General features: G+C 39.2%; 1 protein-coding gene across 7 annotated transcripts in view; it reads left to right on the forward strand.

Annotated features, from left to right (window-relative positions):
- The window catches only part of ANKRD12 (ankyrin repeat domain 12), a 53,883-nt gene extending 31,330 nt beyond the window's left edge, over positions 1 to 22,553 (forward strand). For 5 of the 7 annotated variants that reach the window (XM_083449989.1, XM_083449991.1, XM_083449992.1 and 2 more), the window contains 10 exons: positions 1,327 to 1,395; positions 4,469 to 4,615; positions 5,300 to 5,500; positions 6,540 to 6,682; positions 10,238 to 10,385; positions 11,344 to 15,941; positions 16,974 to 17,072; positions 18,291 to 18,434; positions 19,891 to 19,986; positions 21,108 to 22,553. In XM_083449989.1, the coding sequence (XP_083306115.1) occupies positions 1,327 to 1,395; positions 4,469 to 4,615; positions 5,300 to 5,500; positions 6,540 to 6,682; positions 10,238 to 10,385; positions 11,344 to 15,941; positions 16,974 to 17,072; positions 18,291 to 18,434; positions 19,891 to 19,986; positions 21,108 to 21,293 (5,831 nt within the window). In that variant the 3' untranslated portion in view covers positions 21,294 to 22,553. The remainder of the gene's footprint in view (positions 1 to 1,326; positions 1,396 to 4,468; positions 4,616 to 5,299; positions 5,501 to 6,539; positions 6,683 to 10,237; positions 10,386 to 11,343; positions 15,942 to 16,973; positions 17,073 to 18,290; positions 18,435 to 19,890; positions 19,987 to 21,107) is intronic. The other 2 variants (XM_083449994.1, XM_083449993.1) reach the window with 1 other exon arrangement.

Genomic DNA, 22,553 nt, shown 5'->3' on the forward strand with positions numbered 1-22,553 from the left:
TCCTAATGTTTAAACCTGGTGTTTATTAGATTTGGTTCTTTTATACTTCCAAAAGTAGTAATTAAGTCTTAGGTTTGGCATGATTTGCTATTTGTTAAACACATGCTTTTGAAGTGCCTTATGAATTGTTGGAAGCTTTGGATTGTGTCCAGTGTAGGACCGCATGAATGCTCTGTCAATGCAAGGATTTCTGCATGTGCAACAGAACTCCCACCCTTCCCCTGTGTGCCCTCTAAACCTGTTCTAAGGGTTTTCTCAATATCTGGAGCAGATTTGGGAAGAGTGAGGGAGGAGAGAGAGGGGACAGAAATGGAAACCTTTGAACTGACAGGATAATGCCCTCTGTTTGCATTGCAATGCCAGCAGAGCTTTATACCACAGCCAATTAAAGTTTTCTACCTCATAAGATATGCCCTGGAATATTTTGGAGAAGAGTTGCTCTTCCTCAGCATGCTGCTTTCAATCTAGATTGATTTCTTGATAAAAATTTTGGAAAACCTTCTCCTTGATTACCTTATCCACACCTTTTCCTCCCTAAACATGCCCCATATAAATGAAAAAAAGGAAGTGGTTATTGTGATATTTGTATGTGCCCAGCCACAATGTGCAGATGTAGAAACACTTCCAGTTGCCAGAACTGTCTACATTTGTTTTCATCTGTTTTATTATTTATACACTAGCGGCAGGGTAATGCAGAATCAATTCACAATGAGCTTTTATTTTCTGAATGAAACCAGTTTCTCAAGAAGCACTTTTCAGGGGCCAAAATATGCAATAGATCTAGATTCTGTATGGACTACACAGAAAAAAAACAAATACTCAGTCTCCATTGCTTTTAGAATAAAATGTTGTGCATACACAGCCTGAGGTCTACCTCCTCTGAGACCTGGGACGGGCCAACTTTAATAGTTCCATCCATCTCTGGATTATATTCCACAATAACAAAAAATATTCTGTTGAAACATGCTGTAAAGCATATGCTCTGGAATTCTTAAAATGTTGTGAATCTCAGACTCCTCTTACATAGTTGTTTCATTCTGATGTTTGTCCATCATGTACTGAAGAACTTCTATGGTGAAGTACAGTATGTTCTCTACAAGTGTTCTGCAATATTTCCCTGTAAAATCACAATTTGTTACTGCTTTAGACTGTTTAGCAATGGTGTGAATTCTTAATTTTCTAGGCATTTATTTAACAGCACTGTAAAGCTAGCATAAGGATTCTGTAGGAATAACAAAAACGTGGCATGTCCATATATCTATATTGTATGCCACACTTCCTTGCTCTCCTCCACCCCTTTTCTCCCATGTCTTCTTCACTTTGTAGATTCAGATCCAGGACATACAAATGAAAACTGGGGGGAGAGATTAATATCTACTTACAGGACATATTCAGGTAAATGCATTATCAGGTATACTTAAAATAGCTGCACTTTTCCCTATTCACATATTTACAGTAGTTTTCATTAGTTGTTTTTTGTGCCTATAAATCTCCTTGCAAATACTTTATGTGTTAATATAGGCTTAGCTTGTGTTACTTTTCAGTGGAGAATCTAAAATGACCATCAAATTTAAGCATGTACAGGAATATTATTTCCTGTTAATAAAATCCCTTCACATCTGTGTTGGAAGATGGCAGCTACCATGTGGTAACCACAGTAACTTCTTTAGGAAGAAAATGTTTTATGCTGAATAATTATTATATTAAAAGACAAATGGAAAAAGTAATGCACAACAAGTGTGTGTGTGTGTGTGTGTGTGTGTGAATGTGAATGAACGATATCCAGCCAAGTCATATCCAGAGTAGACCCTTAAGTAAATTGATTTTATTATGCCTACTCTAAGTATGACTTAGTTGATTGTCACCCTAAGATAATTTTCAAAATATTTGCAATTATTGTATTAGATATATTTTTAGTTGTTATAACAGATGATATAGGTATTTAGAATCCATTGTAAACTGAGAGTTAAATCTGTGTGGCAAATGTTTTTCCTATAAAACAGTCAACAAATCATGCCAAACAAGTATGAACACTTCCTTTTTCTAAAATTACAAAATCAGTGCATACAAGGCATTCAGTAATTTTAAACATGGTAAATCCATTTTTTTCTGCACAGTGAATCTCAAATTAATACACTTTACATATAAAAGTAGAGACTTATAAGGGTATGATGTGGATATTCATTTTGGTTTCTTAATAAAGAAGGATAAGTGAAGACAGTAGCTTGGGTGGTACTTGAATGGGGTTGCCCTGCTCACCTGACCTCCATCCAGCTGCTGCTATTGTTGCTGTATACTGGCAGCGGAAGATGCAAAGCGGAAGGAAGTTCAGCGTGCTGGCAGAGGCAATCCAACATTTCCGCAGGCATGTTTGCACCTCACCTTTGACTAGTCCCTTCACTCCATCCCAGTAAACAGCGATGCAGCTGGCGGAGGTCAGGTAAGCAACACAGCCCCAATGTGCCATCTGCTACGGAGTAAAAAAACAAAATTAGGTTGAGAAAATTAATGCTAAGATAGTTAACAATTTTAATTAACTTGCAGTTAATTTAGAAAAAATACAATTACCTGTATAGTCTGAGACATATTCTAGCCCATTTCCTATTACATTTTACAGGGTTTCAGCAATAGTTTTTATTACATGTGTGACCTATAGCTGCAGCTGTTACTGTAGACACATCAATTTGGGGGGGAAAATACTGACCTCTGAGTGAAAATGTTTAGAAAGGACAATGCTGTGGTCAGAGCCTAAATTTCTCAAATATATGGGGCATTAAAAAATTTTAAACTTTTTTTAGTGTTTCTTTAAATATAATCAAATACTTTGTCTGAAATATCTAAACATTTTGAAATGGGAGAGTATGTTAATATGCAGCATTTATACTTCTGTCATTCTAACAAATCTTACCTCAGAAGTAAAAATAAAGTAGGGGTTCCATTTTTTGATCACTGAATTCTAAATTCTATTCATATATCAAGACACCCCCACAGTAAGAGTACAGGGATGTCTGCTAGTATGAGATTTTTTTATCTGAATATCCTATGGCCCAATCCACATGTCTTTGCTAGTACTCAGAGGAAACAAACCCATGATCCCTTTCTTAAACCCCAATCGTTAATCCAGTAAGAAAACTTTGCTACAGATTATAGTTTGGAAGTGAAACAAACCATGGTCCCTGGTTCACATATGACACCAAGCCAAGGATTGTGGTTTGTTTTCCCTATGTGTTAGCAGAGAGAAGATATGGTTTACTGTGGTTGTGAATTGAGGTTACTATAAGTATATACTTATTCAGTATTAGGAACATAAAGGTGAGTTTTAGACTGCATGTGTTTTCTAAAGTATTCTGTTTGATTTTAGGTTTATATCATTTCCTTTAAGGAGCTTAGGGTTAAACTATATGTAACAATGGCTGACTCAACACAAGTAATGTAAAATACTTATAAAGTGCTATTTTATTGCATGGGGAATGGAGGAGATAGCCCTTTACTGCTGTCTTTTCTGAAAACAATTCTCCCCAGCTGTTTCTTTCCTGATCAAGTTACTTCTAGTTTTAGAGGCTTACCTGAAGAAAAAGCTAGGGGGGAACGATTTTAAGAAAGAAGCACATACTTGAAAGCAGTTCTGCAACTTCCATGTGCACTTTAGATTGCCTTATCCCTACTATGGTTGCCTTAAGATAAGATTGCCTTACCTGTGGACAAACGCCGCCTGAAAGCAAGATGGGCGCGGCATCCCCATAGTCTCCTTCCCCCTTTTATTTTACCTATCCCAACTTGTACGAGTTGAGTGTTGACTTACGTCTGACATAGAGGTCATGCCAAAATCATATCTAGTTTGTTTGTTAGAGTGGCCTCACAACAGTTCTGTGAAGTATTGGCTCAGTTCTCATGTAACACTAAGCCAAACACAGTGTGTAGATACTCATAGTAAAAGCCATGGCTCCCTCCTCTCCCAGTCCTACTGCTGTCATGCTATCTGAAGCTGAACAAAGGCTTGACTTAGTATCATGTCCAAACTTAGTGTTGTGGTTTATCCTACTCTAGACAAATCACAAATTGTAGCCAAGATTTGTTCAATGTGTGCTGTTAGCTGTGATATTTTTCCCCCTACCGTGAGTACCTATACACCTACATGATCACATTTAGCCAGTTTGGCTTAGCATTAATATGCATATTGGGTCATTGGCTTGTCTAGTGCCACACAGAGAACTTAATTGCTCAACCCAACTCCTCCACAAAGCCAACCTTAGCCACTACCTCACACTGACTCAACTTAGGTAACCTAAATATTTTCAAGAGAAGATTTGCTAATATATTCTTTCCATTTGCAGAGGAAAGCAATTTAGTAACTTCAGAGCGAGTGTGTAAAATGATATACTTCTCCAGTCTGTATATCTGTGCTTTCTCTTGAATGTGCTATAATTGGCAGTATTTTGTTCTTACTGAGATCTACTGATATTTCCAGAGAAAGAAGTCCCAGAGAAGAAGAAAATGAAAAAGGAAACTGGAAATAAGAAAGCAGCACCTGTTAGTATTCTGTTTGGTTACCCACTATCAGAACGCAAGCAGATGGCCCTTCTTATGCAGATGACTGCCAGAGACAACAGTCCAGGTACTACCAAGCAGTCACTTCCTCTGTGTGTATAGATACAGATGCAGGGACCCTGTATCAGGACCATGGGGAAAGGGGGTCTAACATTTTCCTCCTCTGCCACAGGCTCTGTGAAAACTCCACCCCCAAGTTGCCATTGGCCCCAGGGGGGGAAACCAATAAGAGCTTTTCTCCCAGGACTTAATAGCAGCTTGGTGTGGGAGGAGGAGTTTATTGGCTCAGTGGCATAGGGGAAAGTAGACATACATTACATAATTCCCTGGATACAGTATACATGTATAGCCCGATTGACATGGCTTCAGGTCCTGTTACGGCTGCAAGATAATAAGGAGATGGTGGGAACGACCCTTTTGTGATGCAAGTGTTGTATCAAAGACCAAAACCCCCAGGTTTCATGAAGCTATTGCAACATATCATGGCCTAGGGAACCACCTAGTCCAGAGTTTTTGTTAACTGGGAAATTAATCAGTTTGCTAGATGTCTTTTGGAGCTGATGCTGGGATCCAGTTAGTCCTTTCTTCAATGGATTTTCCCTCACCATTTGAATAGATTATTAACATGACACACACAGCCTGCCACCCACAAGAAAAAAAATGAGATTGTAAGAGGTCTTCAGTCAAGCAAATTTTATTCACTATGGCAGAAATTTTTAAAGTATTTTTTGTCTTGAATTTTAATTTGTAGATCCCAGTCTAAATCATCCTCTGCAGACAACACCAACACAAAAGAAAACACCAAGCTCTTCATCACGACAAAAAGACAAAGTTAACAAAAGAAATGAACGAGGGGAAACCCCCTTACATACTGCAGCCATTAGAGGCGACATTAAACAAGTTAAAGAGTTAATCAGTCAAGGTGCAAATGTGAATGTAAAAGATTTTGCAGGTAAGTTTGACGAGTAATCAGTTTATATAAGACTCTCTGGTCTCTCTTACAATTAGGATATATAAAATAATGACTCTTGAATAACTTGCTGTTTGTTATTGGTCTATAGAACAAAGAGCCTGTACTGAGGAGTTGAAGGTTTTGGCATTACTGTTTTATGTTCAGTGACAGGCACATGCTTTACATGGTAATCGGTGTGGCATGCAAATTTTAATATTCCCTTTGAAGAGCAGCATGTATAATTTCAAAGTGTGAAATGTTTACTCTAGTGTGAGATTTGAGGATTTTTTTCTATAGCTTCTGGACACCTTCTTTACAAATTTGCTTGTGAGTTTTCCTGATTCATGATTATTATTTTTTTAGTGTGCCGGTACTTCAGAAGATAGGTTTGTCAATGTCAGTTTGCCACAATAGCTAAAAATGGCACTTCTACTTTCAAAGGAAGTGGCTAAGTTAACATGTAATAAGACAGACTTTCTGGCTTATTATGGTTTACTGTAAATGAGCAGTGTGTTAGCAGACAATTCCTGATCGCTCAGCTTTGCTTTTACCCTGGTGCAAGCAGGATAACTGAACCTGGAATCCTTGGCTTCCCCTTATGTCCAAACAAGGAATTGTGGTTTGTTGCACCTTCACAAAAAAGATCAGCAAACGAATAACAAGGCACAACTGAAGATTGGCTTCTTAGAAGGTGACAAAGCCAAATCCCTGATTGGGATTTCAAGGGAAACCAAGACTTTCCTAGTTTATTCTGCTCACTTGAGAAGAAAAAAGCCAGTGACTGGGCAGTGACTGGAGCTAGTACATGTCAACTCCAATATTTCACAGAACTGAAAACATTGCTGTTTAAATTTTAATTAACCTAACAAACCACATAGCAAAACACTACATTTTAAATGGTTGTACCTGCAGGAATAAAAGAATGATTTCCTATTAAAATTTTAAAAGTGTGTATCAGTCTTTGCAAAACAAATCAAACTGCATTATCTTTGAATTATACACACACACATCCTTCATATTTGGACTTCTTTTGTAATAGGTTGGACACCTCTCCATGAAGCTTGCAATGCTGGCTATTATGATGTTGCTAAGGTCTTAATAGCAGCAGGGGCAGATGTGAATACTCAAGGACTAGATGATGATACTCCACTTCATGATTCTGCAAGTAGCGGACATAGAAAAGTATGTACCATTCATGCAGTAAATAAGCAATCCCCATATAGATACAGTGGTCCAAACTAACTAAACAAAATCTACAGAGGATTTCTAGACACTAACTTGGGGGACTTCCAGCACACCAGTGGAACTGCCACTGCATCCTATACTGGTTCAGCCTAGGAGCAAAAGGAAAAAGGGAGACCTCAAAACATTCAAAAACAGCAGGGAAAACACGTAGTGCCCCAGTGACCCTAGAAAGACCCTCAAACAAGTTATGCTGGCAACAACACCAGTATGCCAGAAATGTGCTGAGGGAGCCAGTGAACTCACAATAATGTGGGCACACCCTGAGCACATATCTTTGCATCACAGCACAATGCGTACAGCACCAGACAGAAATCAGACACATCATGGTGCATTTGTCTCTTCGCTGCCCCCAAATTTAGCACCAGTTTATAGATTCCAGTAGCACCAGTGCTACAGGTGGAGTCCTAACTGGCTGAAATGGGTTATGTTCAAGGGAAGGAGAGTAGAGCATCTGTTTTGCATGCAGAATGTCCCAGGTTCAGTGTCCAGCGTCTCCAGATGGAAGTGGGAATGCTCCCTGTCTGAAGCCTTTGATAGTCACTGCCAGGCTAGTGTAGATAATACTCATCCTGACCATAAGAAAGGTAGGGAACACCCAAGCCAATTGGGAAGAGCGCTGCATGGACCCAGAGCCTGGCTCCTGCATGGGTGAGCCAACCAGCTCACCACCATCATATGATCAATCTACCCTCTTCCTCATTTAGCATCCCAGCAGCCCTCATTACCCCGCTCTCCATTTCTCCAACTGCTTCATTCATCCTGGTGTCAGCAGTTATCCCTGTGCCGGCCAACAAGGGAACCTGAGTGAGCAGAGAGAAAGGGGGCCTCTGCTTGACAGCAACAGCTTGACAACATGGTAGCAGTTGAAGTGTTTCCTGTGTTAGGAGCACCTGTAACATCACTGTCTATCATGAAGCTTGCCCAGGTGCAGAAGCCTGCCTGGAACTGGTAGATTATCAACCCCTGTAGAGGAATAGCAGGGAGCATTCTTAGGTGGTGGGCCTCCTTCATGGTTTCCATAGAACAGAGTGTGGGGTGGATCCTGTACCTGTAGAGGAGCAAGCAGCAGAACATTGGGAAGTGGGGACATAGAGGGCTGTGGGACATAGAGGCTGGAAAGCATAGACCCTGAACCTGGTTGCATAATAGGTGTTTGTAAGTGACAGAGAAGAGTAAATGATGCCACTTGAGTGTTCTGCCAGCGTAAATGCCTCAGCACGAGTGGGGGAGACTGCATATACTTGCCCTTTGGGGGGTTTCACTAGAACTCTGTTTGCAAGGGATGTTACACTTATGAATGTTTGGCCAGTAATGGCAATGTTTGGGGCAGAGTGCCTGGCCTTCATCAACAGAGAGCTCATCTGTAGTGTGGTGGTTAAGAGCAGTGGACTCATAATCTGGTGAACCAGGTTCGATTCCCTGCTCCTCCACATGCAGCTGCTGAGTGACCTTGGGTCAGTCACACTTCTTTGAAGTCTCTCCGCCTCACTCACCTCACAGAGTGTTTGTTGTGGGGGAGGAAGGGAAAGGAGATTGTTAGCTGCTTTGAGACTCCTTAGGGTAGTGATGAAGCAGGATATCAAATCCAAACTCCTCTTCTTCTTCATCATCTGCATGTGGGAGGGATGAGTGCTTTCTCTGCGTGTGGAAGACACTGCTTCCTGCTGTTGAGGAGGGAGGTGTAAGAGGTACTAAATCAAAACAATTCACACAAGAAATGCTATTCACATATAACAAAGTGGGAGGAAGACATGGGTGACAGTTATAACAGTTACACTTCATAGCATGGCTGCCACCTTCTCTTGCATTTCTGGATGGGCTGCTTTGTCCTGGCAGACCCAGTTGTTGGAGTAGAGTATTGGGTGCTTTGTATCTGGAATCTGAAGCACTTGTAATGTGCAGTGTGCATAGTTTGCATAGTGGTAACACATCTCTAAAGTTCATATTGGTGTTCTGGAGACAAGCAGTTTGGTATGATGTTCTCTCTTTCTTCCAGTAGTGGTGATCTATGGCATAGTGGGTTATGCTGCCCTCTTGTGCCCCAAACCAAGAAACACAGGCTGTTGACAGTTACTCTCCTCCTCCTCTTGACCAGCCAATCTCCTGTCTATGCTATGGTGCTCTGCTTTCATATCTGGAGGCAGTAATACTTCTGAATACCAGTTGCTGGGAACCACAGAAGGGGAGAGTTCTCTTGTGCTCAGATCCTGCATGAGGGTTTCCCACAGGCAGCTGGCCAGCCACTGTGAGAACAGGATGCTAGACTAGATGGGCCATTGGCCTAATCCAGCAGGATCTACTTACATTTTATATAGAGAGACTTAAAGAAGACTTATGTGTGAGCTCTGAGATACTGCCCCATATCTTGCACTCTGTTTCAGTTGTAGCCACTCTCTGTGGGTGTTATATATTGGTAGTGGTGTACAGTTATTGGGTTCTGAAGTACAATGTTCTGCCATGGTGAGATTGGCAGGGGCAGTCATTGATAAAAGGGTGGCTTAAACAACACACACAACTCCTCAGTGAGACAGCAATTTTTTGCACCAGGTCTAGGGCTGGTATAAAGTTCCAGTATCAACATGAACATGGAAGCAGTCTGGAGGACTACAGAACAATGTGTAAATATGCCCAAGTTATTTAGCCTGCCATTTTTTACCAGCCTGTGACGACAGTTGTAGTCTGCATTTCCATGCAGGTCACAAGAGATGGGAAAATTCCCATCTCTATGCCCATCATGAAAATTCAGGATACCAGCTTCTCAGCAGGCCAGTTTTTATTTTTTAAGTATCTAACAAAGAAGAGATATTGCTGAGGGATGGGTTTCCCTGCACTGAAAAGCAGAAACAAAGCAGACTGGCACAGGAAGAATGTTGAAATCCATCCCTTCTCCACCAGCCCATTAACTTTTCTCCATAGAATTCCTGGTGACCTATGGCTACCAAGCAGATAGTTAGGTACAGGGATGGTAAGGAACATGGTGTAAATGTCCTCTACCCTTGATCCACCTCTGTCCTGTTCATGACTCCATCCTGTTCTGGCCATTCCATCAGCATATCTTTGTTGGCAGAGCTGTTCATTCAGCATATTTGGGTATTCTGCCAGCAGCACTGGCATGCCAGTGTCATATCTTGATTTCTGCCAAATACTATAGCCTCTCAGTCAACAGAACTTAAGGAAAAGATTGCTTTGTAAAATATGTTACAAGAGTTTAATCTCCTGTGTTGCTTAATTTTTTTATCTTTGGCACCAATCCACAGATTTAGAGCAGTCAAAATAAATCAGTGTACTGTTCTGGAGTGTGTTATGTGTGGATTTCAGCACTGCTGTCCTACCCTGATTTACTTACTGGTATATAATGTCATCCATGTATATAGCATTTTACAGAGTGAAATGCTTTAAAAAAACGGGTGTCTGTTTACAATCTAATCACCTCCCAAGGCCTGTTTTTAATGTTAATTAATGTCTAATAAACTTAAATACCTAATGTTTCAGATTGTGAAATTGCTGCTCCGACATGGCGGAAATCCATTTCAGGCTAATAAACAAGGAGAAAGGCCTGTTGATGTAGCAGATACAGAAGAACTAGGGCGGTTACTGAAAAGAGAAGTTCCTATTTCTGATGATGACGATGGTTGTTCAGGTCAGAAAAAACCCTTTTAATTGTACTTTTATAGTTATACATAAGTGTGTATAGATAATACACAGACTTTCATATTGGTGTGCATATACAGAAAACAGGATCCTTGCAGATAAGTACAGTTATACCTCTCAGTGACCTCCCACTGAGTTTTACGGGACAAAGTAATTTGCAGAGACATGGTTCTGTGAAATTATCTCCTACAACTTTGTCCTCAGCTTAGTTTTGATGAATCATTTTGCTGATTGATCCTCACATTGGACTAAATGGGGCTTACATCTGATTAGATATGTACAGGATTACACTGCTCATCTCTTATGGGGCCCCTATAACAATAGCTGGGCATGTTTTCGAATAAAGCATATTTATTCCTTCCCTGCACACTTCCAATTAACATTTGGATGTCCTTCACATGGGCCAGGTAGACACAAACTAAAAACTTGCCAAGCCCTTTGGGATTTAACCAGCAAGTTTTTTTGTAGTTTTCCAGGTTTTAAAAATAGAGTTTCATAGAAGACTAATTATATATATATATATATATATTACAAGCCTAATTATATATATATTTTTAATAAGCATGTTTCAATCGCTGCTGTTTGGAAAAGTTATTTTACATATAAAAAAAAATGAGCTATTGTAGAGGTGATCTGTCCACTCTGTAAAAGTGTGCGATTTCCTATATATATTTCAACCGCTATCTACACAGCTTGACAAGAAACCCCAAGAGACAACAGCAACACCTAAACATCCACCCCAAAGCCTTTACTTGTAATGAACCTTTTTGCACTTCTTCACACAGTATGTAGTTAAACTGTGGGATCCAGTGCCAGAAAACATTTAAAAGATGGTTAAAAAGAGATAAAACACATGTAACATACACGTCATTTTAAAAGTAATATTCACTGTCATGAATAGTAAATAAATGAATATATTTGTTGACTCTTTTCATTTTCTTTTCTAGATCTTGAAGAGACACCGTCTGTAAATCCTTCCAGTATAGATGGGACTATGGATTCTGAGACAGAGAAAGAATCTCTAGACAGCAAGCACATTCCCAATAAGGCATCATTTTCATCTGCTCTTGATGAATATGAGTTTAAAGATGATGATGAAGATGAAGTTAAGAAAATGATTGATGACAGACATATACCTAGGAAAGATCTAAGAAAAGAGGATGAATCTGAAATAGAACAGAGTAACCTATTTCTTAAACAGGAAAAGGTTACATTTCCAAAATCATTTAAAAATAAGAAACAGAAGCCTTCCAGAGTCTTATATTCAAGTTCTGAAAGTTCAGATGAAGACATTCTTCAGGACAAAAAGATAATCTCTTCTCCGTGTTCTGTCACAGAAACTTCAAATTCTGATGCAAAGATTAAAAAAGAATATGCTTTTAGTGAATATAAACAGAAAGGAAAAGTTAAAAGAAAACTAAAAAATCAAAGCAAAAATAAAGAGAACCAACAATTAAAACTTGAAAAAGAGAATTCCAGAGTGCTAAACCTGGGTGCTTCTGTATTGGAATCTTTAGACAAAAGCAGAGAAGAAGAGAATTTTCGAAAATCTTTTAACTCAAAAGAGGATTCTTCTTTGCCCTTACTCCATATTACTGCAGGCAGATCTCCCAAGCACCCATGTGGATTAATTGAAAAGCAGTCAACTCCACTTAAACAAGAAAATGTTAAAACATGTTTATCTCCAGGAGGGTCTGACGTAACATCACAATCTGAATTAGTGCAGTATGATCATAATACAGACTCTGAGTTTGTACTGGAAAGCTCCAGTGGCAAATCCTACAAGCACAAAGACAAAAGTAAACATCAGAAAGAATTTATTTCTGAATTTGGTGAAAAATCCAGTCCTAAACTTAAGGAGGAACAACACAATAGCTCATCCTTTGAAATTTCTGAATGTACCTTGAAAAAAGTAGATAAGGAGGGGAAAGCACTTAAGAAGCATAAACTGAAACATAAAGAAAAGGATAAGCACAAAAAGGAGCAGGATGGAGAAAAGGAAAAGAACAGGCATCGAGAGAGTTCTAAGGAGGCCCAAAGGAATATTGAGTTTGATAGAGAGTTTTGGAAAGAGAACTTTTTTAAAAGTGATGAAGCAGAGGACATATCAAGTTTGGACCATGAATCTCAAACCTCTGAGAGAAAATCTAAGCTGGAAAAAGTTCTGATGAAAGAAGACAAATATGTGAAAGAGAAAAACTTTCAAAAAGAGAGAAATTTTAGAGAGGAAAAGGAGAGAGAGAAGAATAAAAAAGAAAATGACAAGGAGGAAAAAGCAAAAGATACAAAGGAAGAAAAAGACATGTTCATTGATAAAGAAACAGAATTGTTTTGTTTAGGTGGTAGGGATTTAGCTACTAATGTATCTTTGGTAGAGAAAGAAACAGACTTTGAGAAACAGGAAAAACCCACAAAGGAACATAGAGAAAAGCTGGAGAAGCGGAATTCTGCTACTGAAAAAGTAGAAAGGAAACATTTAGACAGAGAGAAAAAAATAAAATGTGAACATAAATCAGAAAAAGAAAGATCAGACCCCATTGAAAATGTAGAAAAGACAAAAGAAAAAGAAAAATCATATTTTCAGCAAACAGAAAAATCTCATAAAGAAAATGACAAATTAAAAAGCATAAATACTATTAAAAAGCTTGACGACAGAGAAAAAAGCAAAGAAAAACTTGATAAAAAGCATGACAAAGAAAAAAGTGATAGATACTTGTCAGAATGCAAAGAAAAGCCTGGAATTGAGAGAAAATCCAAGGTTTCTGAAAAGGAAGCTGACTATTCAAAAATTGAAAAGGGTAAAAAAGAAAAGGAAGCTGAGAAAAAAGAAAAACCGAGAGATCGGGATAGTTCAACAGTTGCAACTATAAAGCATGTTCCAGAAGAGAAGAAATGTAGCATTGAAAAAACCTTGTCCTTGAAAGAGAAACCAAAAGATGAATTACTGAAAACTCCAGATGGAAGAGAGAAAGATAAAAAAGATAAAGATATAGATAGATATAAAGAGCGTGACAAACATAAAGATAAAATACAGCCAAACAGCGTACTTAAGCTAAAACCTGAAACTGAAAAGCTTAAGTCAAAACCAGCACCAGCACCTAAAGACAGTCGGCCTAAAGAAAAGAGATTATTGAATGATGATTTGATGCAGACAAGCTTTGAAAGAATGCTTAGTCTTAAAGATCTGGAAATTGAACAATGGCATAGAAAACACAAAGAAAAAATAAAACAGAAAGAAAAAGAAAGATTGAAGAATCGATCCTGTTCAGAACTTAACAAAATAAAAGATAAGGACAAAACAAAACATCCGCTTACTGAACCAAAAACTAAAGAGCTGATTCGTTCAAAAAGCTCTGAGTTGTCAGATACTTGTGTGAAGGATAAGCAGCCAAAAGATGCTACAAGTAGTAGATCGCAGTCTGTTGACATAAAGAATTTAGCAGCTGGTGGGAAACTGTCACTGCTACAGGACAACAGCTTAAGTAGATCTCCCAGATCAGAAGGTGAAAAGATAGGGCTAACATCCAGATCAGTGTCCATGCTTTCAGTGGCTAGTTCGGAGGATTCTTGCCATACAACAGTGACTCCTCCAAGACCAATAACTGAATATGATTCAGACTTCATGCTTGAAGGATCTGATTCTCAAATGTCTTTTTCACATTCACCATTTTTACCCAGTGCCAAATCACCTGCTCATCATGAGACTGATAGTTTATCAGAGTTGCCGGAGCGCAATAAAGCACCTTTTCCAAACAGGTTTCCACCAGCTTATGTGAGATCAGCATCTGTTGAGGATGTTAAACTTATTATAAACGAGTGCAGGCCGGTTGTAGAAGTTCGAAGGTGTAGTATGCCATCTGTTGTTTGTGAAAATGCAAAGCAGCCCCGAGTGTCAGAAGAAAATCACAGTGCGTTGCTTTCAGTTCAGAGTCATAGTTGCCCTTCTCCTAAACATGAATCACTATGCTGTAATTTGCTGGAGAAGGATTCCCAAAATGGTATGTCAAGCATGCATTCCAGTTCTGCATCATCTCCAACTAGATCTGCTAGCAACAAACATATTACATCAGATGCAGTTAAAAATGCTACTCTGACAAACCCATCAGGAGAAAGTCATACACCTTTGGAGCAGTGCAGCCAGAATACGACTCCATCAAGTAAACCATGGGATGTACCTTTGGATAGATTTAACTCATTGAGCAGTGAGTGCATCTGTTCAAATTTTCCTGGCTTTGAGCAAGATGCAGCAACTGTCCCAGCCATACACAGTTCCGAAAATAAAATCTTGAAAGAACAGAAAAATTCTGAACCTTTTCTTCATCATGCTGAAAACATAGCAAATTTTACATCACCGGAATCTGCAGCTGTTTTCTCTCTCCAGTCTTCTTGTTCGTCTCGGATTCAGCCAATCACAGATGCAGTCTATATGTCAAAGCGTTCTATACCAGATATTAGCAGCCAAGAGTCTCTGGTTGTTAAACACCAACAAAGTGCCATTCAAGCTACCAATTCAATCTTAGATGTAGATACAAACAGTAAAAAGAAGATAGAAAAAACTTTCTTTCCATCAAACAATAAAAAGTCAGATGTGCTAATCACTGTGTATCCTGAAAGCTTCACTAAAGATATTTCACAACATTTTGAAAAGGATTTTATTGCAAATGATTCTCGTTTACACCCTAATGCAAGTTCTGTAGTCAGTAAGCTCATTTATAAGACATCACAAGTGGATGAGCTAGATAGCAGCATGATTGATATTCAGATTGCAGGTGAAAAAGACCATTCTGATTACCTGTATTCATCCCATATGACAAGTAATAAAAATGAAATAGATCTACAGGATCTAAATGGCAGAGCGCTGAAAGGAATTGCTAATGAATATAACAGAAAACTTTTTAATATAGACAGCATGGAAAACAGTTCAATGGAAGAAAACTTGCAACAGTGCCTTTCACCTTGTTTGGAAAGCCATTCACAATTAACTGGACATGAAGTGCATAAGTACAGTGCGAGTGTCAAGTCAGAATTGGAAGAAGCAATAGAAGACCATAAAGGAGAACAGTATGAAGTTCCTCAAAGAATCACAAGGAACAGAGCAAATATGCTTGCTAATCAAAGTAAGCAAAATCTTACTGGTTGCCCTCAGATATCAGAAAGAGATTCTGAATCATCTTCCTCTATAAAAGGAAGGATAAGACTGACTGAGGAAGATGATGCTCAGGCGCATCATCCTCGTAAAAGAAAGCTGTCACGTGTTCCTCAGCCTGTGCAAGCGAATCCCTCATTAATGCAAGCTAAAGAAAAAATTCACCAGTCTCTGGCAGCTATTGTAGACTCTCTCAAACTAGAAGAGATCCAGCCATACAGTTCGGAGAGAGCAAATCCATACTTTGAATATTTGCACATAAGAAAGAAAATAGAAGAAAAGCGTAAATTGCTGTGTAGTGTTATTCCTCAAGCGCCTCAGTATTACGATGAATATGTGACCTTCAATGGATCATACCTCTTAGATGGCAACCCTTTGAGCAAGATATGCATTCCAACTGTAAGTAACTGCGTATTTAAGTTTTAATAGAGTGAATTATATACTCTCAGCAATCTCTTAAACTGTTCAGTTCATTCCAGTGTAAGCTAATGGAACCAGATTCCTATTCTGCATAGTAGGAGCATGCTGCAACCATGTTACTTTTTGCTTGATAGTTCTGCATGCTCCTTGCCACCCCCTGTCCCCAACCCATAACAATAGTATATTTTACTTTCTGCATAAACTAAATGAGAAAGGGGATGTTTTTGCATAAGGAGAATAGCTATGCTGCTGTTTTCTACTTTCTTATTAAATGTAAAACAAATATGTATTTTTGATGCAACCAGCTGATGCCAAAAGGGCCAAGAAAATACTCATGAGCAGCATAGTTTGCTTTCCACATTTTTTACAAGATAACTTTACATTGCCCTTTTGGCTCCAGTGATTATGCAACTGGAAAGTTGCTAGGAGGACTTGTTAGCCAGATTTTTGGAGAAGACACATAATGCTGTCAAAAGGTGAAGGAGTTTGGAAGCTTCCACTTCTGTTTAAACATTACATCTGAACCTTAAACTGCAGATTAACTGTTATTATGAACTACGGTTTACTCAAGTAAGCCAGCTTCTTAAACTACAATTTGAAATTGGCTTTGTTTTTGTAAACAGTTGTTAAAACTAACTGCAGTTTGTCTGGTTCAGAAGTCAATCTGAAACAGAAACAAGCTTTCAAATTCCTTGCAAGCTGTGCCAGGGGAAAATAGACAAGGCTCACACAGACTTGTCCTATGCCATGGTTTAGTGTTACATATGAATGCAGTCCATTGACTTGCATCTGCTTGATGTGCTGCTTTCATATATATAAAGATTCTTCAAACAATGTTTCATGTTAACACAGTAAACTTCATATATTTAATTCCGTATTTGTGATACAAATATGTGCATTCGGTGACATTTTAAGCACCATAATTTTTTCCTCCAGTTGACTATGTTATGGCTCTTGCTTATGTATACAGTATTGTATATAAATGATATTGCATGAACAATTTTTTCACAGATCACACCACCTCCTTCACTGTCAGATCCCCTTAAAGAACTGTTTAGACAACAAGAAGTTGTAAGGATGAAACTTCGTTTGCAGCACAGTATTGAGAGGGTAAGTGCCATAAAATCTTGGCTGATAGTGTTTGTTTATTCATTTATTTTCACCCAGTAGACTGATGACTGTATAAAGATGGGCAAGTCTTTTAAAAGATTTATCGTTTTAAAGAGAAAGGATTAGAATGAAGAAAAACTGTTACATGTTAAGATTTAAGCACAATATGTACTGTACTTTTCGCTTCATTGGACGCAGTTTTTCCCCTCCAAAAACTGAGCGGAAATGTGTGTGCGTCCTATGGAGCGAATGCAGGGAGAGGCTGCACGGGGCTATGGCTTCTTTAGCCCTGCGCAGCTTCTCCCGGCAGGGAGAGATTGCGCGGGGCTAAAGAGGAAGCCAAAGCAGCCAGCGGGATCCATCCCGCTCGCTGCCTTGGCTTGTTACATAGCCGCGCGACGCCCCTCCGGCAGGGAGAGGCTGCACGGGGCTATGGCTTCATTAGCTCCATGCAGCCTCTCCCGGCAGGGAGATATTGCACGGGGCTAAAGAGGAAGCCAAGGCAGCGAGTGGGATGGATCCCGCTCGCTGCCTTGGCTTGTTCCATAGCCGCGCGCAACCCCTCCAGCAGGGAGAGGCTGCATGGGGCTATGGCTTCTTTAGTCCCGTGCAGCCTCTCCCGGTAGGGAGGGATTGCACGGGGCTAAAGAGGAAGCCAAAGCAGCCAGCAGGATCCATCCCGCTTGCTGCCTTGGCTTGCTCCATATCTGCGTGCAACCCCTCCGGCAGGGAGAGGTTGTGCGCAGCCTGTACGCTGCTGGGGCTGGGGGGGGGGGGATTTTTTTTTATTGATTTCCCCATCTAAAAACTAGGTGCGCCCTATGGTCCGGTGTGCCCTATGGTGCGAAAAATACGGTAGATTGTTAAGAAGTTGTTAAAAACTTGCATCTCCAATCAGAACCTATATATACCTGGGAATTCCTTTAAAGAAAAGGAGAGTTTACACTGTGCTAAGAAATTCATATAAGAAGCCATTCTTACCGGGAAGTTTTGAAAGTTCTACTTAGATTTCTAAGCCAAGTCTCATAGTATTTTCTGTATGAAATCTCTGTAAATGTGCATGTTTATTGGTATTAATTAATAGAGAGAATTAATAGAAATATTACATTTCAGAAATCTTGAAAGTGTACTTCAGAAAAGGAAAAACAATGATCAAATAGTATTTTAATGAAATTTTGTGTTTTAAAACTCTGATTATTATTTTTTTTGTTTAACTAGGAAAAGCTTATTGTTTCCAATGAGCAAGAAGTATTGCGTGTCCATTATCGAGCAGCAAGAACTTTAGCTAATCAGACTTTACCATTCAGTGCATGCACAGTACTGCTGGATGCTGAAGTGTATAATGTGCCTATGGACAGCCAGGTAAATTTTTAAAAAGACTGCTTTTAAGGTTTGGTTTGGAAATAAACCCATAGCTGAAGTTACTTTTTCAAACTAAGTCTAATAAAGTTAACATGAAAACAAGTTTTACCATATTGGCCCGAATATAAGCTGCACATTTCCCCAATTTCAAACCCTGAAAGGTTAAAGTGCGGCTTATATTCGTGACTTTTTACCATATGCTGCTGAAAGTGGCTGGGAAGCACACACACTCCCTAGCTGCTTGATGGCGGGAGTGGGGGGAACAGCATCCGCCTCCCAGCTGGTTGGCAGTGTTCGCTCCCTAGCTGCTTGGCGGTGGGGGGAAGCAGCGCGACCGCCTCCCAGCTGCTTGGGGGGGGGAGTGGCACGCCTGCCTCCCAGCTGGTTGGCGGGGGGGGGAGCATGTGCAGGTCATCCAGCTAGGGAGCACATGCACTGCCAAAAAGCTGGGAGGCAGGCGCACCCCCCCCCCCAGCTAGGGAGTGCACGCACCACCAACCAGCTGGTAGGTGGGCACCCAGCTCCCCAAGCCGGTGCCGGCACTCGGCTCTTGAGTGCGCTGTGTGCCCGCCTCCTGGCATTACCGCCCTGAACCGGCTTGGGGAGCGGGGCGCCCAGTGTCAGCACTGGCTTGGTGGCCACACCTGCAAATAAGCCTTGAATTTTAAGGGTGTGGCTTATATGTGGGTGCGGCATATATTTGGGCCAATATGGTATTTAAATTTAATTCTAATTTTAAAAAGTTGCTGATTCAGACAGCATACTGCTAGAGTTCTTTAAGAATTCACATATGAAATTGTTCGTTGAATTGTCTAAACTTATAGCAACTTGTTCCTAAAATTATCTTCCTTGCTGGACATTTGGAAGGTACCCATTGTAAAACCAATTTGTTAAAAAGGAATCTGTTGAGGAGAAATTACTCTATTTGGCTAATCTCAGTCCTAGTTAAATTAGTGGGAAACATTAGGCTAGAATTCTTATATGGAAGAACTGGATGCTGAAGACAAATTTGCATGGTCTGCAGAGAAGAAAGTTTTTCACTTTTAACTTTTTTAAAATATTGAAAGAGTTTGTGTAAAGTCTTGTGTAAACAGATTTAATCTGGCTCATGGGAGAATCACTTTTTTCACTCTCCACACTAGGTCAGAAACAGCTGGAAGAGGCCTTCTGCTAGTGCAGAACCGGCAAACCTGTGGACCTCCAGGTGTAGCTAACTCCCATCAACCTCAGCCAGTATGTCCAATGGTCAGAGATGGTGGGAGTTGTAGTTCCAACATCTGGCGGGCCACAGGTTCCCCATCTCTGCACCTAATGGAGACAAGGTCACATTTGGATCCAAACTACTATTTTTCATCACTCTTAACATTTTAAAAATATGGGTCTACCATTTTTAGCATGGGAATAAATTACTATATAATTAACATTGTCTATAATTTCTAATACATTTGATTTCCAGACCGATGACAGCAAAACATCAGTTAGAGATCGATTTAATGCACGACAGTTTATGTCATGGTTACAGGACGTGGATGATAAATTCGACAAATTAAAGGTATGTGCTTTTATTGGACCTTTTCCAAAAAAGATCTTTCAGTAGAAAGTTGCAATAAACCATCTAGCACGTGGTCTCCTTCACATTCTTTGTGTCATAGCAAATTCAGGAGAAAATAGATAATACATGTCTTAATTCATTAAGTTGCTCACATGTATGGAATAGGTGTTTCCTATTCACGGGTTTCTCAGTTCGGGGAATTTGCAGGGATCACAAACGTGTCAATTTTATTTGTGGAACTGCCTTAATATTGCACTGAATGAGGAAGCCAGTACTCAGTGAGTAGACTTCATGTATATCAAGGTGTCAGGAGGATATTCTTAGTGTATCCCATGTATCCATCCAAAAGGGTGGGGTGGGGAACAAAATATGGAGAAGCCCTGAAGTGCACATGGAAGCATTTCCATTCACCTTAAGAATTCTTTTGAAATCATGCCATTGGCATCTATGGAATATATGGTGTATGTCTAGAGGGCCTGGACCCAGAATTAAGTGCATGTAACAAGGTTGGCAGTAGCTGACTTCCCCACCCGACCTACTCTCCACAGCAGTTCTCCCAAAATACTTAGAAATCTTTCAGGGGACTCTGCTAAATGGGATGGGCTGCGACACAGAGAGATGAGGGTAAAGGGAGGATACCTGAAAATTAGGTGGGGATACTTTTCATGAGCAGATGTCCTGTTCATGGAAGTTGCCTTTTTAATTACACATGCTTAGTACTGGATCTAATTCAGAGTGAACTGCATATGTACAGAGTTGAGAAAAGAAAATGGTGCAGAATGAATATCTTTTTCTAAAGACCCCCTTAAAGCAGGAATAGCCAGCATTTTAAAGCTTTAGGTAAAAGGAGCTGATGCTTTGGCATCTAATTGCTCTAGGGTTGATTTATTAAAAGTGCTAGCATTGTTTTATGGAATATTTAATTGCCTCTAGAATTACAAAAAATAAAAACCCTATTCAAAACATGAATAGGCTCACAAGTATAAGATCAAATCGTCTCATGGATTTGATTGGCCTGTGGACTGTCAAATTGGCCGTCCCTGTCTTGGAGAATTCAGTATGCGGTTCACATTAAGGTGTACTTGGAATAATTGACTATTCATCTGTTTATTTTGAAATAGACATGTCTCTTGATGAGGCAACAACATGAAGCAGCAGCTTTAAACGCTGTTCAGAGACTGGAATGGCAGCTTAAACTACAAGAACTTGATCCTGCAACTTATAAATCCATCAGCATTTATGAAATTCAGGAATTCTATGTTCCTCTTGTGGATGTTAATGATGACTTTGAATTGACGCCTATATGAGTGCTAGCATCTCTTTGCTGTCTGTTACAGCTTAACGTTGTGAAATATATATGTAATTCGTTTAAAAATATAGCACTAATGTGGAATACAGCCTTTTTCAATCTTCCATATATAACATCAAAATGCTTCACAAAATCTCATTCAATGTTGTAAATGTGCATACCATTTATTACAAATGGTATTTATTTTAGATCCTAGGTCCAAAAAGCATCTTCCCAACAGAGCTATTTATGTACAAAAAAATAAAAAAATCTTTCACTGAAGTTTTAACAGCGCTGGCAGCTGTTACAAAAAAATCTGCTGAAAAGCACTTGCTATTTTATGTTCACTTTAATGATTTTTATTAAACTTAAACTCCTACAAAAAACAAAACATCAAGCTGTGGGAAATATTACACGCTTGTGGGAATGTGGGGAGTGAGGGTCTATTCATCTTATATAATTTATAGGTTAACTGTACAGTTTTCTTTTTGGAAAAGATGTAATATTGTTTTCATTTTTTAAAATAACTTATTTTATACATATTGCGCAATTGTAAATAATCTTGTATTTAACGTTCAACCCTGTATAAAAATAGATATTTTAATTGTAAAACTGTTTTGTCTAATGTTTTATTGGACCAAAGTTGTTGTTTCTTATGTGTAGTGTATAGGCAATTTTCTTTTAAAAGGCATGTATTTGATTTAGCTACTTGTTCCATCACCATAACTGTTAAGATTTGAGACTGAGTGGTATTGCATGCTAGCTCAGTTCAGGTTTTTTCCTACTGTGTGGTACCTAAATGATTGCAACATACGGTGCCAATCCACCAAGCACTGCTTCTGTACAGCATCCATTCATTCAGAGGAATTTGCATGAGTGTCCCTTTCAGTGTGGTTGCAGCAGTGCTTAATGGATTACACTTTGACTTCCTAGAGCCATTTGTCTTTTGCTATGCTGCTGTAATGCCATGCCTATGACTTACTATGAAGAGTATTATGTTTAAAATCTTAAAATATTATAAATCTGCTCTTACATTGTGGTCTCAAAACAAGCCTTTTAGTGTCCTGCTTCTCCCTTACAAATGCCTCTCAATGAAAAATTGTACATTGTCTATTTTAATATTTACCTATTAAAGCATATGTAAATAGTTGTAAATACAATGTTTAATAAATTCTATTGGTCATGCTAACAGATGGTTGAATCCTTGTGATGGTGAAATTTTCATTCTTGAAGTTTTATACACTTTGACAAAAATAAATCTTTGAAAGTTCCATGATAA

This window comes from Podarcis tiliguerta (assembly GCF_965153285.1).
Source record: "Podarcis tiliguerta genome assembly, chromosome: 7".
NCBI lineage: Eukaryota > Metazoa > Chordata > Lepidosauria > Squamata > Lacertidae > Podarcis > Podarcis tiliguerta.